Source organism: Alligator mississippiensis, chromosome 1, assembly GCF_030867095.1.
Source record: "Alligator mississippiensis isolate rAllMis1 chromosome 1, rAllMis1, whole genome shotgun sequence".
Lineage (NCBI taxonomy): Eukaryota > Metazoa > Chordata > Crocodylia > Alligatoridae > Alligator > Alligator mississippiensis.
In genome coordinates this window covers 109,537,812-109,552,609 of record NC_081824.1, presented here as the reverse complement: position 1 = coordinate 109,552,609, position 14,798 = coordinate 109,537,812, and the positions used below count along the sequence as shown (strand labels likewise).

At 41.1% G+C, this 14,798-nt stretch overlaps 1 protein-coding gene across 5 annotated transcripts in view; it reads right to left on the bottom strand.

Moving 5' to 3' along the window:
- Positions 1-4,639: 4,639 nt before the first annotated feature.
- NCOA7 (nuclear receptor coactivator 7) overlaps positions 4,640-14,798 on the bottom strand; it is a 155,505-nt gene continuing 145,346 nt past the window's right edge. For 4 of the 5 annotated variants that reach the window (XM_014611046.3, XM_019479498.2, XM_059733519.1 and 1 more), the window contains exons 12-16: positions 10,883-11,008; positions 10,444-10,596; positions 9,477-9,572; positions 8,777-8,850; positions 4,640-7,008 (exon numbers count right to left, since the gene is read on the bottom strand). In XM_014611046.3, the coding sequence (XP_014466532.1) occupies positions 6,873-7,008; positions 8,777-8,850; positions 9,477-9,572; positions 10,444-10,596; positions 10,883-11,008 (585 nt within the window). In that variant the 3' untranslated portion in view covers positions 4,640-6,872. Of the gene's footprint in view, positions 7,009-8,776; positions 8,851-9,476; positions 9,573-10,443; positions 10,597-10,882; positions 11,009-13,241 lie in introns of all 5 variants that reach the window. The other variant, XM_006266649.4, reaches the window with a different exon arrangement.

Genomic DNA, 14,798 nt, shown 5'->3' with positions numbered 1-14,798 from the left:
CTGTGGTGTGACGCAGCCATCCAAGAGGGAAATGCAGTTTTGAGCTGTATCAATCGAAGTACTAAGTTCAAGGTACCTGTGATAGTGCCTGTCAATTCAGCACCGGTTAGGCCCATGTGTGTGTCAGAGCTGATTTGGATCAGTGCCTCGACACAGTGGAACTTTCCAGCACAAGGCACGGTAAGGCAGGGGAATTCTCGGCATGGTGAAGAGTTCCGGCGGGGATAGAGTTCCTGCCGAGGAAATGCAGATTTGCATAACACGATTGGCCGATGTTAAATTATTCCCACATGGCGGCTGGCAATTGGCTCGCTAGCCGTATAAAAGGTTAGGGGTGTTTCCGCCCTAGTTGGAGAACTCCGGCAGCTTGATCACCTGCCAACGACTCCCCGTTGACCAAGCCTTACGACGTATCCTCCGTGTTGCATGCCCAAGTTAGACCCAAGCTACCCGGTCTACAAGAGCTCCTCAATTAGCGACTAGAGATTAGAATGGTTGCAACTACGATTGAAGTGTGAAGTCACTTCTTGCCTGCACTGTATACAACTCTACAGTGTAAGTAAAGCCATCTCTGTTTTTCCAATTGATACGTGTCTCGTCTATGCCTAATTCCGCTCCGGTGATAGAGAGTACCCATCTGCCCGTCACGGGATTGCAGCCGCAACCCCAGCTAGCGTTCCCGAGGGTTTCCGATCCTCGATTCCCCCTCGGCCCCCACAGTGTGCAGTTACAGGCTCCACATTTAAACAAAAAAAGAAAGATGCGGAGAGGGGAGCTGGACCCGATGATCTGTAAGGCCCCTAATAACTACGAAGTTAGAGTCCAGAGGCAGGCAGCAAAAATGATAAAGGGCTTGGCAGGCAAGTCATATGAGGAGAGGTTGAAGGACCTAGACATGTTCAGCTTGTGGAAAAGGTGCTTAAGAGGGGACTCAATAGCAGTCTTCAGATACTTGAAGGGCTGCCATAAAGAAAAAGGAAAAACACCTTGTCTCTTGCTGCAGTAAGAATGATGCTGACTAGTGGCTTGAAGTTTCAACACAGTAGGTTTAGAAAGGATATCAGGAAAAACGTCTGCATTGTTAGAACAGCGAGGCAGGAGAACAGATCGCTTGGGGAAGCGGTGGACTTTCCATCGTTGGGGGTGTTCAAGAAGACTTTGGACAGCCACTGGTTGGGAAAGATCTGGGCACAGCTGTGCCTTTGTTCTGCTGTGGGTATTTCCCATGCTTTTGGGTTTTGCTGGTTGCTGCATGGGACTGGGAATTTCCTCCCCACCTCCCCTTCTTTTGCATCACGTATATGTTTAAGCCTTCCTCAGAGATGTTTTAAGCCATTGGATGTTGGCTGCAGCTAAGGCTGGGGATTTTGAGGGGTGTGCCAGTGCTCTTGCTAAGACCTAAACCCAGAGGTCACTATAGGGTCTTGCCCCTCTGCTCGGGGTCAGACCTATTGCCTTATTTGGGGTCAGGAAGAATTTTACCCCATGGTTAGATTAGTATGGACTGGGGATGGGGGGCATGGCCCTTTTCCTGGGATCTCTGGAGTATATTTACAGCTGTAGGACATTAGGCACCATGGCCCCACCTGTGGCAGGCTAGGGTACTATATCTTGTGTCAGGGTTGACCTTCCTAGTTTTGCTAAGAGGTTAGACAGTGGATTTGTATAGAGTGGTTTGGATAGGGATGGTCCTGCCTCAGGCAGAGGGTTGAACTAGGTGACCTCTGGTTCCTGCCCTACTTCTCTATGCTTCTATGATCACTCTAGTTCATTTCTATAACTTTGAGGTCTAAAGATGCACCAGGGCTTCCTTCCCCTTTTTCAACATGATGAACTCAATGCTGCAAATGAACCATCACCTAACTGGAAAGCATTCAAATGAGACAGACAAGATTCCTTGGGTGAATTTGATATCTTTTATTAGACCAACCCAAATGGTTGGAGAATAGTTATTAAGTAAGCTTTCGAGTTCAAAAACCCTTCGTCAGGCTAAGGAAGCTGCAGCAGTTGGTGTGTGCTCTTCCTGGATGGAATGAAAAGTAAAGAAGCCAGGGGCTGGGCTGGGGAGTCAGTTGCCAGGCAGATTATAATGTATCAAAAATCCAATGTCTATGTTTAGTCCAGGGGTTTAGGTTGTAGCCGTGTTGGTCTAAGGATATAGGCAGACAAGGTTCCTTGGGTGAATTTGATACCTTTTATTAGACCAACCCAAATGGTTGGAGAATAGTTATTAAGCAAGCTTTCGGGTTCAAAAACCCTTCGTCAGGCTAAGGATGCTGCAGCAGTTGCTGCGTGCTCTTCCTGGATGGAATGAAAAGTAAAGAAGCCAGGGGCTGGGGAGTGAGTTGCCAGGCAGATTATAATGTATCAAAAATCCAATGTCTATGTTTAGTCCCTGATCTCTAGTATCCAGCAGGTTGATGAAATGGAGCTCATAGGCTCGTCTCTGGGAAGTGTTGTGTAAATTTCCCTTGAGGATCAGGACTGAGAGATTGGAGAGAGAGTGGCCCTCCTGTGAGAAATGTGCCCCCACCGGTAATTGGGTGTTTCTGTCTTTGATGGATTTCCGGTGTGCGTTCATTCTAGTGCGCAGTTGTTGTCTGGTCTCTCCTACATATCTTCCATCAGGGCATTTGGTGCATTGGATGAGGTATATCACATTCCTGGAGGTGCAGCTGTAAGATCCTGGGATGCTGATGGCTCTGTTGGGGGTGTAGTAATAGTGGGGGTGGTGGAGATGTGGGGGCAGGTTTTGCATCTCTTGTCATGGCACAGTCTGGATCCTTTTGGTGTGTTCTGGGATTGAGGAAGTTTGCTTCTGGTGATGAGGTTGGCGAGGTTCGGTGCTTGTCTGAAGGCTAGGATGAGTGGCTCTGGGAAGATTTTTTTAAGAATAGGGTCTTTTTCTAATATGGGTTGCAATTTTTTGAGGATTTTCCGTATAGGTTCAAGGGATGGGTGATAGGTCATAACCAGCGGTGTGTGATTTGTGGGTGTTTTTCTTCTGTACTGCAGCAGTTCTTCACGTGGTATCCAGGTGGCTCTTTCAAACTTGCGATCTACAGAGCCATCAGCATCCCAGGATCTTACAGCTGCACCTCCAGGAATGTAGTATACCTCATCCAATGCACCAAATGCCCTGATAGAAGATATGTAGGAGAGACCAGACAACAACTGTGCACTAGAATGAACGCACACCAGAAATCCATCAAAGACAGAAACACCCAATTACCGGTGGGGGCACATTTCTCACAGGAGGGCCACTCTCTCTCCAATCTCTCAGTCCTGATCCTCAAGGGAAATTTACACAACACATCCCAGAGACGAGCCTATGAGCTCCATTTCATCAACCTGCTGGATACTAGAGATCAGGGACTAAACATAGATATTGGATTTTTGATACATTATAATCTGCCTGGCAACTCACTCCCCAGCCCAGCCCAGCCCCTGGCTTCTTTACTTTTCATTCCATCCAGGAAGAGCACGCAGCAACTGCTACAGCGTCCTTAGCCTGACGAAGGGTTTTTGAACCCGAAAGCTTGCTTAATAACTATTCTCCAACCATTTGGGTTGGTCTAATAAAAGATATCAAATTCACCCAAGGAACCTTGTCTGCCTATGTTTAGTCCATGATCTCTAGTATCCAGCAGGTTGATGAAATGGAGCTCGTAGGCTCGTCTCTGGGATGTGTTGTGTAAATTTCCCTTGAGGATCAGGACTGAGAGATTGGAGAGAGAGTGGCCCTCCTGTGAGAAATGTGCCCCCACCGGTAATTGAGTGTTTCTGTCTTTGATGGATTTCCGGTGCACGTTCATTCTGGTGCGCAGTTGTTGTCTGGTCTCTTACTTTTCATTCCATCCAGGAAGAGCACACACCAACTGCTGCAGCTTCCTTAGCCTGATGAAGGGTTTTTGAACCCGAAAGCTTGCTTAATAACTATTCTCCAACCATTTGGGTTGGTCTAATAAAAGATATCAAATTCACCTAAGGAACCTTGTCTGCCTATATCCTTAGACCAACACGGCTACAACCTAAACCCCTTCATATGAGACAGTAGTTTCAGAGTGGTCTGACACATTTTAATTTTGACTTTTTACAGGGAGACTAGTTTCAAAGTTTGGAACTAAACACATTTTTAAATTTTTCATTAATGTGTTTGGATTCCAAAGTCTAGACTGGGGTGTAGGAAGACAACCTGCAGCATGTGATACAAGGCAGATAGGGCAGGGAGCAGAAAGCAGAGCAGCAGATAGGACAGAAAAAATGGATCAGAGTGGTACCCAGGGACGATGTGGGGCCAGTTTGTGGTATGCATACCAAAAAAGATTGGCCTCTACTGATCTAGATCCTCTGTACCAGACTGGCTGAGTTCCACACAAGTTAGGAATGCATATGGCAAAAGTGGCACAAAACCAACTTTGGAGAATGTTCCCATCAAAAAAGAAAAGTAATTTGTTTTAAATGGATAGCTTAAAAAGAAAATAAAATTTGTATCTGAAGGGTTCTTGAAAGCCACATATGGGTACACAATCCCATGGTTTTTTACTGCATTATCTGTATCTTTAGACAAAATTCTTATGTTCCCTCACTTGTATAAGTATTGAAGTTGATGAATAAATTAAACATTCAAAATGAAGTCTCTGAATGCATAAATTCCTTTATTGAAAATATTGTGATAGAACTGCATTACATATATTCAATATCCATAGTTTAAAGGGCCACAGAATTTTGATTGAACAACACTGCTTTGAATATAGAACACAGCGTTTAGATATGATCTGACAAGTATAATATAATGGAATAAACTGTAGGTAACAATAGCGAAATTATGTAAAATGTCAAACTTCCCATTTGTAACTAGTAAGTGATTTGCCACTGGTAACAACAGCAAACTTTATTAGACATTCCTGGTGCCTCTCAGAGCAGTATTTTATTAGCAGCTTCCAGTATAATTTAGAGCAAAATCAGTTAGAACCTTATTTATGGCTATTAGACCAAGTGGCAGAAAACGGTGTTAAAAGCTTACGTGCAGTGTGTTTCAGACTTCCAGCTGTACAACGTTAATTCATAACTACATGGAATCTGGTGTAGAATTATGAATTGCTGATGTTTATAAAAGAAAACCACTTGGTATTTAAGTAGTTCCCTTTTTTCTTCTGCATTATTAAAAAAAGGAGGGAAAAGCAGTACCTAAATGAAGCTGTACTAATAGTCCTAGAATACACTGTAATTTTTAAACCATGGAAGCAAAACACCATCTCTAAAATCTTTTTTTTTTTTAAATGTGATTAATTGAAGACAACACATCCTTGTCATATTTTGCTTTTAACTCTAAGAACAGGACAGCATTCTATCAAGTCCAGCATTCTGCCATTGTGGGCTTAGGGTTCTTTGTTTAAACACAGATGTATTTTTGTGATAAGGCAGAAGTGGTCCAATAGCATAAAAATGCAGATTCTTTTTTCTTTCTGCTCCCTTTCCTAGTTTCCCATCTACTGACGTCTTGTAACGCTAACTTGATAAGAGCTCAGCTGCACCTTTCATAAATGAAACAGCCTACAAGAAAAAAAATATTTGTCCTTATTTACTGGTAAATGTCATTTCATTAAAACCAAACAGGAAGTAATTAGCTGCTTGCAAAATCCTGTTGCGTCAAGCCTTTTTTGGGAAGGAAACCATTTATGATTTATGAGAAAACAGGTAAGACACCAGCATGACCTGGCCTGTTGAAAAAGGAGCATTCCTTCCCACTTTCCTCAGATTCATTTTTCCCCTCAAGGGGAGGTAGGAAAAAAGTTTTTCTTTAAGCAATTTGTAAGGCAGCATTCATGAAAGTGACCCAGTTTTTGTACTGCCCCTACTGAGTGATTTAAAAGAACCACCCACAGTTCCATACACGTTTCTATCATAAGGAGTAAAAATTATACCTGGGCAGATCTTCTGTTAGTGCAAACTGTCAGAACTCTGTTGACTTACATGGGACTGTGATGGGTTAACACCAAGTTGGAACTTGCCCCGTATAGTTCCAAAATATAAAATTAATAGGAATATGGTAGCAGACTCAATAATGAGCACTGACAACTACCTCTCACATCTTAGAGAACATCAGAATTATGCACTCAAGTGTTTCTGCCAAAAAAAACCCTAAATTAGGGCAAAATAAAAACAAAGCTTCATTTACAAAATTAAAAAAATTAAATATGAAATTAATGTTATGAAATCAAATTAATGTTTCCAACACATAAGAAACCTACCTCAACTGTATTTTTAAATCAAATTCTATTTTTTTAAACATTAAAAGAAAAAAAAAGCCATACTTAATACATTTCAAAAAAATCTACTATACAACAATAAATAATATGTTTTTAAAAGTATGTTCCCTTTAAGTGCTGTGTACATCTGTTTGATTAGATGACCATCTTTTTCATGGCAAACAATATTCTGCAGATTTTGGTAATGAAACGTTTTATTTTTGGTTAGCACTTATGTTGAACATAAATACACATGGAATGTACTCTCTTTCTCTCTCTCTCTATATATATATATTCCCACAGCATATTTTTCACAGTTACAGAAAATAAAAAAAACAAACCTGTTTTAACAACTCAAACACTATGAATGTCTTCATAACCATCTTTCTCTGAAGGAGTACTGGAGGGAAGGGAGTAAAAAGAATAACACAAAATGGTCCTCTTATTGTTCTGTCCATTTCTGCCTCTTAAAAACTGGCTCTCAGATTTTACTTGTATGTAGTCATGCTCTGATACAGTTTCAGAAAGAAAGCGTGTAAGCATGAGGCAGCCTGCACTTAGGATCTAGTTTCAGCATCCTAGGGGCACTCAAAGAATCCAGTCTCTAAGGCAGTCAGTATTTCACTCAAATGTCCATACTTCCACATCCTGTATTATGAAATCTTCTTTCTTAGATAAGATGTCATTATTGAAGGTGCTGCAGGAGTTGCTTCGCCCATGATATAAGTCAGCATCTAGCCATAATCCAAATCGACCACTAAAAAAAGAGAGAGGGGGCGATTTATTAGGTTTTGGTGTTTTCCGTTTATGTTTCAAACTTATCTGCAACAGGTAAGACCATGCTGTCTTAGAAACACAGAATACCCTTCTCACTAATTTCATATCTTGTGCAACCAGCCTATCAAAGAACAGATTAAAATAATACTGACAGTTTTGCAAACAGAAATCACATTGGGTGCATCTACATGAGCAATTACTGTGCATGAATAAACTCCAGAGCATATTACTCCAGAGTTTATTAATCCCCAAGCATGCTGTTTGAACGTGTGTCAAGGAGCAATAAGCTCTGGTACAGTGAACACCAGAGTTTATTCATGTGCAGCACGTTAAGCCAGGTTGGGGCAGCCCCGGCTGGCAGGAAGCATAGAGGGGGAGGGGTCATGCTGCAGAGGGGCTAAATGGGCCATGAGGGTGCTTCAGTGTGGGGCTAGACAGCAGGCAGCCTCCACACTGAAGCACCCTCGTGCTCCATCCAGCCTGGCCAGCATCTACATATGTACTGCTGTGGAATTTTTTTACAAGTATTTACAAGTACTTTTCTCCCGGGAAGTAAATTAGCTTACTCTGGCCTAATAAGAGCACACAGATGTGCAGCTAATTAGTCAACTGTGCAGTGAATGTCTCGTATAGATGTACCCATTCCCTTCACTATTCTTGCGTAGGATTCCAGGGTTTAGTGGGGGGGGGGTTAAAAAAAATTACCTTACGTCTTTTCTAGAGTGGAAGCCAACCTTTTGGGCAGGCATGCCACAAATTAACACTCCGTGAGTGCCACTCCAATCCCTTGGTCTACCTGATCTGCTCCTTTGTTTTTTGATCCCTGCCCAATCTCCCACTATTCTGCCTGTCCCTACCCCAACAACAATAGGAACTTTGTAATCAACTTTAATGATCCTAGAATTACAACTCATATCTAAGTTCCATGTGCCAAACAACTTCCCCTGCCCCTATTCCACCCCCCACCATGTATATTTTCATGTAGGACTAACATGGATGCCAATTCAGGATTAGAGGGACAATGAAAATTGACATGAATCTGTTCATAGAATCAGCCAGCTAAGGGTCCGTCCTCAGCTGTTTAACAAAAGAATAAGTCACTGGACCAATGAGTTTCCCAAACATATGTACTTCTATCAATATCAGGGTTTCCAAATGTAAGCAAGAAATCGGGTTAAAATGGCTGACAGTAAAGTCCATAAAAAAAAACTTTAGCTGTCAGTAAAAACACTAAGCAGCCACAGCTTGGTAGAGCCCTAGCAGACAGCACACAGCAGTGCTACCTCGTGTCCAAGCAGAGGCACAGAACCCTGTAGAGGGTGATCTCTCAGCCATGTGCTGTGGCATCAGAGGCTGCCTGTATTATTGCTGGGTTATAGTCAGGCTTCTTAAAGGGTCTGTGCCACAGCAGGGAGAACTGGGCCAGCAGGAGTAAAACCGGGAGGCAGGCCGGGAGGTACAGAATGGTGCAGCATGCGGTCGAGAATCCATTTTTACTCTTTTAACTAAAGTTGATGTTAAACCCCTAAATTTCAACCAAGCCCTTCTGACTGCGGCCTGGTAGAAGAGTTACTTGTACATTATGTAAAACATGTATCAGTAAAAAAAAAAAAAAAAAGGTTGGCTTTCAGTAAAAAGCTTGCAGATTATCAGAAAAAAAAAAATCTTCCATTGTCAACCCTGATCAGCATCCCTTCACCCCCAAACTGTAGCCAGCTATAATTGTAAAGCCAAATACACACACTTACCCTCCTCCTCCAAGTTCTAGAGAGCTCATGTCTCCATTGATAAAGTAGGTATTTTCTCCACTCCACTTAAATATCTGAGCAAGCAGAACACATTAAATTGTTAGGATTCTGCTAAGCTAATAAACTGAAAACAATGACTTGTGAATCATTCTAGGTCAGGGGAAGTAGAGGTATGGTTTATATCTTGCCACAAGAAAAGGCACAATCCCACTCTAAATTTTATTTGTGTGCTACTACTTTCTTCTCGAGAGAGAATCTTGCAATATGTTCAGTATTTAGAACAAAATACTGCATTTTCAGTTTGGAGCTGTCTCTCTGTTTCCCCATTTGTCTAGTTTCTGTGGTCTATGTAGTACATACAATTTTAGACTACTCCCTGCCCTCAACCCCTTTCTCTGATTAAGTCTCCAGCAGATTATTCATTACACATCTTTTTCCACAATGAACTCCCTTCCCCTCACACTGGGGATGGATGATATGCGTTCAGGTTCTATTAACAACAGAATTGCAGTCTGATATCAGCTAATGGAGTGTTTGGTATTATATGCATTCACAAGTAGCTGGTTCCATACATTCAAATTACTGCTTTTATGAAGAGTTACATTTTTTATCATAGCTTCTACAGATTCTCATGACAAAACTTTACAAGTGTTTCACAAGTGGAGATCAAAGCAATTAATTTCCTTCCTCAGTAAGTTACCTTGAAATTCGGACTAAAAGTGTACAAGAAAGTTTCGCCTGTGCCATAATAATGATCACTGAACCTGAAGGGATGTGTTGCATATGCTCCAAATATCTGTCAAAATACAATGTGTGGGTTATACTCCAACAATTTAAAAAAATCAAGAGACATCTTTCACAATAGTTTCTGAAAAACAAACTGTGCTGATATTTCAAATAACCAAGGCCAAAATGCAGAAAACTTGGCTGATAAGGTATCAGGGTCTTCCATAAATATCCTTTAGCCAAGTAGCTCCAGATCAGTGGTGAAACTTTCTGGACTGTGGGTTGGATTGGTAGTGTGGCCCCAGCCTCCACATGCTGGATCAAACGTGCTAGCCCTTGCCCCGCATGTCACCCCAGTCTGGTACACAGGGCTATGTTATTTGGCCACAAGACTTGCAAATTTAGCAGTGAGGGATCAGAGGCGGCATTAACTGCCATGCCTCCCCAGCTGCCAAATTTCCAGATCTGTGGGGAGGATCCATGGTACAACCCACAGGCTGGAAGTTGGGCACTACTGCTCTAGATAACTGTGAAGTATTGGGGGACCAATATGACTACATGAAATACCCAAGGATGCATTACTAGCTGTCTGCTATTTTGTAACTGAATTCTGATGTCTTAAATAGATACTTGTGACAACAAACCTGTGGTCTCCCTGAAGAACAAAACTGTCAGGGTTTTGTCCCTGTTAGTACCTTATACTCGTCTGGATTTAAGGATTCTGTGCTAATTTAATAGTAGTAAACATAGGAGTAAAAAGATCTTGATTCTTATTTTGCAGGACTTAAATTAGCAAAACAGCAGCTTTCACCAATCTTATAGAAGATCAAACTGTAAATGATAAGAGGTTACCTACTCGCAGTCAGGATGAGCAGTTTCTATGATGCGGTCCCCCCAGACAATGAGATCTGAAAATAATCATGCCACACTCAAGTCCTAACCTGGTTATCCATGTCTTTGATGACAAGGAGGACTGGACTGTCAAGTGATGATGATTTACGGTACAATGTTTTCAGGCTGGTTCCATGCTCTAACGTGCTATATACAAGCCGCCATGGATATCCCTGCACTCTTGCTGGCAGGCGCCGGGCAAGCTAGGAGGGGAAACAAAAATGGCAAACCATTTAATTGTATAATATTTCTCTGTGTATTTTCAATTAACAGCAAGCAGTACCATGCAATAAGCACTGCCTGCCATCTAGACACTGGAGCTAGGTATTCACAATGAACCCAGGATAAATAGATTATCCATTTTGGATACACATTTAAATTTGGTATCTTGTGCCAGTGTGAATTCTAAATTTAAATAGTTTGAGGGTCAGTAGGGAAAATCTGATTAGAAAAAAAGAGAACAAACCAAAATTCCATTAGGAACTATACCTGCTCTATGTGCATATTCTCTAGGAGTGCACTGTGATGTTTTAGGATGGGTAAAGTCTCATCATCATCTTCCTCATAGTAACTGCAGGTGCTCTTTCGACGTTTTGCTTCTTCCACAGTAATAATCTGAGATAAAAGGGCACAAGTGTTATATGACATCTATTTCCTGTTCTTTGTTAATCTTATCTCTGGGAAGAGTTAATCATAAACGTGTCAGGACACAGGCTCCACAATCTATATGGAACAAAGTAACCTTATAAACCAGGTACATTCAACCAACACAGAGTCACCCCAGTGCAGAAAGATCCTTAACTGACATGGTGTACCTGAGCTGCCTAAAATGCATGGCAGGACTTCCCTTTACCCTGATGTTTCCAGGTAGCTATGTTAGTGTCATCCCTCTGCCTGAATAACAAGACTGGATTGCAGAACAGACCCCGCACATGCTTTGTCCAAGATCAGGGGATGCCACATCCTCCTGGCTTGAACAGCATATTAGATGGCAATAGGTGATTTTTAAAAACCAAGGACATGGAAGCTTCTTCATTTTCATTCCTGCAATTAGTTGAGTGCAATGATTTTTTTCCCAGGTGCTACACTAATAACACTAGTATAAACACATCTAAGTTTCATTTCCTGTTATTAATAAGCCAGCAACTACCCTTTCATGCTTCATTTACTAAGAAACAGACATTTTTATGTACACAACTGAAATAAAAGCAACATACACGAGAACCAAAAAAGAAATTAAATCTAAGCTAATACTTGAAACATAGCAAATGCTTTGAAAACCTGCATAATACATGCAAGCTCTCTAAGAAATTGGATGCACAGTCAAATAGTTAATCCTTAATTCTTCCTCATTTAATTTCTTTAAAACAGCTGTTTTGGTAATGAAGCTGTCACTCATTTCACAAATTTCAGAAATTCACAAATTCCTCTCAAGAGCCTTAAAAAAGATTCTCTATTTTATTTGAAAATGACCAGATTATTCTTTAGAATTAGAAGGAGGATCAGGCTGCTGTTAGTTTTAAACTGAGCCTGATACAACACTCAAAGTGCATTAGCATAAATGGCTCCTTAGATTTAGAATAAGATCTTTCCATTAACTAGAATTAAAATACTATGACTTGTCCCTCCACAACTCCACACAGAAGAACCACTTGGGAGAGAACAACTGCAGAGCCTCTGGTGTTACACAGGCTAAATTACCCTCCTTCTACAAACCTGTTATCTTTCCAGTTTTCATATTCTGGGATAATAGCCCCTATATTTGGCTGAAGAGTACCCAGTATAACTCAGACATGAACATACACAATGGTGGCTTTATGTGCTGGACTGTCACTTCCCTTTTACGTTTCCAAACTTGCAGAAACTGCCAGTGGCCAGAGCAACCAAAAATTACCAGGACGCCCTATGGATACACTAAGCCGCTATGGATGGATTCTAAGCCGTTGGAGGATCTCTCTGTGCTGGGATGATTTTTCTCATGGCCAACTTTACAGCAGTTTTGTCCCCATGGTGCGACTCAAAAGTGGCTGCATTGCAGTGCAGAATCTTGTCTGGTATTTTTTAATCCATTTTAAGGGGTATAAATTTCCTGCTTTTTCCTCTGTTCTATTACTACTTGTGGTCTTACTGAAACACTGATCCACAACTGCCCTTGATTCCCACCCTCATTTTTTCCCATTTTTATTTTTAAAGTGTATAAGTCTTTTTGAACTTCAGCCAAATAACATTCCTCTATTCTTTCAAAGGTTTCAGTTATTTCAGGATTCCAAAAGAAAAATCACAGTGAAGTATCGAACAAAAGATACATGAAATGATATGTAACCAAATTCAGAGGCAAGCAGCTACAGGTATGCTCCTTCAAAACCCACTACAAAAAATCCATATTAATTAGAAATATAGACAGGGAAGTTAACCTCATGCCTACCTACTAAAGGGCAGGAGAGAGGGGAAAGAATCAGGTTCTGGACAATTTAAGATCTCATGGAGACTTAAATTGAAGACAAACAAGACTCAATGAAGACAAACTCTCTTAATTCACCTCACCAAATGAAACCTCCTATTTGAATATTGTGCTCTACACAAACAATAGCAGTGAAGGGTTGAGCACAATATTCTGCGAATTATCAGCAGTTTCACCAGTCATTTGATGCAGCAAAAAGTCACTTAAAAACACCACCACCATCTTTTGAAATAGAATAAAGATTTTAAGTGCTGTCGTTTGTATAAATGAGTGGAATCAAGCACACAATTCAGGAATGTCCTATTAAAATACATATTAAAAAACAACTTTCTTTCACTAGTGCAAAGCTTACCCAGCATTTTACCTGAATGATACAGTCCAACATACCTGCACAAAAGGTTCCTGGTCAGGTCTGGCACAGTAAAGAATCTGAATGTTCAAAGGCATTTGTTGTACTCTCATTGTTAAAAGTTTATTCTGATAGCTACCAAACTTCTCTGCTCTAATGCCAAAGCTTAATAATACACCAAAGCTGTTTCCTTTATGTAAGATAGCCAGCTACTGTTTGTGACAGGATGTGATAATACTGCTTATATACGTCTCTTACCATCTCACTTTCTGTTTCCCCAGTAGAGGAATACTTTCCCCGACAGCCATGCCCATATTAGGGCTTTAGTCACGGAAGTTCTTGGCAGACACATCTCAAACATAAAACTCGCACAGATTAATTTTGTAAACTGTTTCCAACTCTTCCCTTATTACCACTACAGCTCATTCAAAATAGATGTTAAAGTTAAAACGATAATAAGTTTCAATGTGTTACTTTTCCCCTTCTATACTTTGCCTTTCCCCTTCCCATCAGCTCTATTTGCATACCATGCACTCCAACTGAACTACACTGAAACTTAATAAAATTACATAGTAAAGAGCATCTGTGCCCCCAGTCCTACACAAGGACAAACATGACAAACATTTCTGTTTGCAGCTCACACTGCACCAAAAGGGAACTACAAAACCTGTCAAGCAAACTCCTATTTAAACTCTGGGATTACAAAGTGAAAATTAACAGTGGGCACATCTACACACTATGTCGCTGTAGTGATGAGTTATGGCAACGTAGCTCATTGCTAAGGTGACAGAGTCAGCTGGCACGGCCATGAACTGTGATGCCACTGCTACTGCACAGTAGCAATGAGCTACTGCACAAAAGGGTCAGAAGTGACCCATGCAGCTCCGGGACGGTGCAGTACCGGCAGTTACTGAGTTGTCATTTAGTACTTGCTAAAGCAGTCAGCGTACATGTAGACATCCCCAGAACTTACAGAGGATGATCCATTTCTCACTTTTCATCTCTCTCTAGTTTTTGAACATAGCAGCTGATTTTGCAGATGGGAATACTTAAAATAAAAGTTAGCAGTAGATTTTGTTTTGGTTTTTTTTTGGGGGGGGGGCAGGGGGTTTGCAGACTAACAACATTCTGATTTAAGCTTTGCAAATCCATTTTAAAACAATCTGTACACCTTATGATCGGATCGGCCCACATGTCTTCAGCATAGTTGATATTCCAGAACTCTTAATTTCATGCACACACAGGAATGTGGACATCCTTTTAATATCCTATTTCCTTACGTTCTCATTGTCCAAATACATAGTGCTTTTTCAGTATATCTAGATAGGTGGGGATGCGCATGCATGTGTGCCCAAAAAGCCAATCTGTCTTAGAAACAGTATGATATTAGTATGTATACTAATACATGGGAAAGAAAAGGAAAGATGGAATAACGTGTATGGTGGCAATGGAGAGCCACGAAGCCTGGGACTTTTTAATATAAGGAGCAAAAATTATATGAATAAAAGTTTATACAAATATTAGAAAAATGGCAGGTACTTTGAGTCTCAATGGATGATTCACATTCTCCATTATATTCATGGTTCTCCACTCAG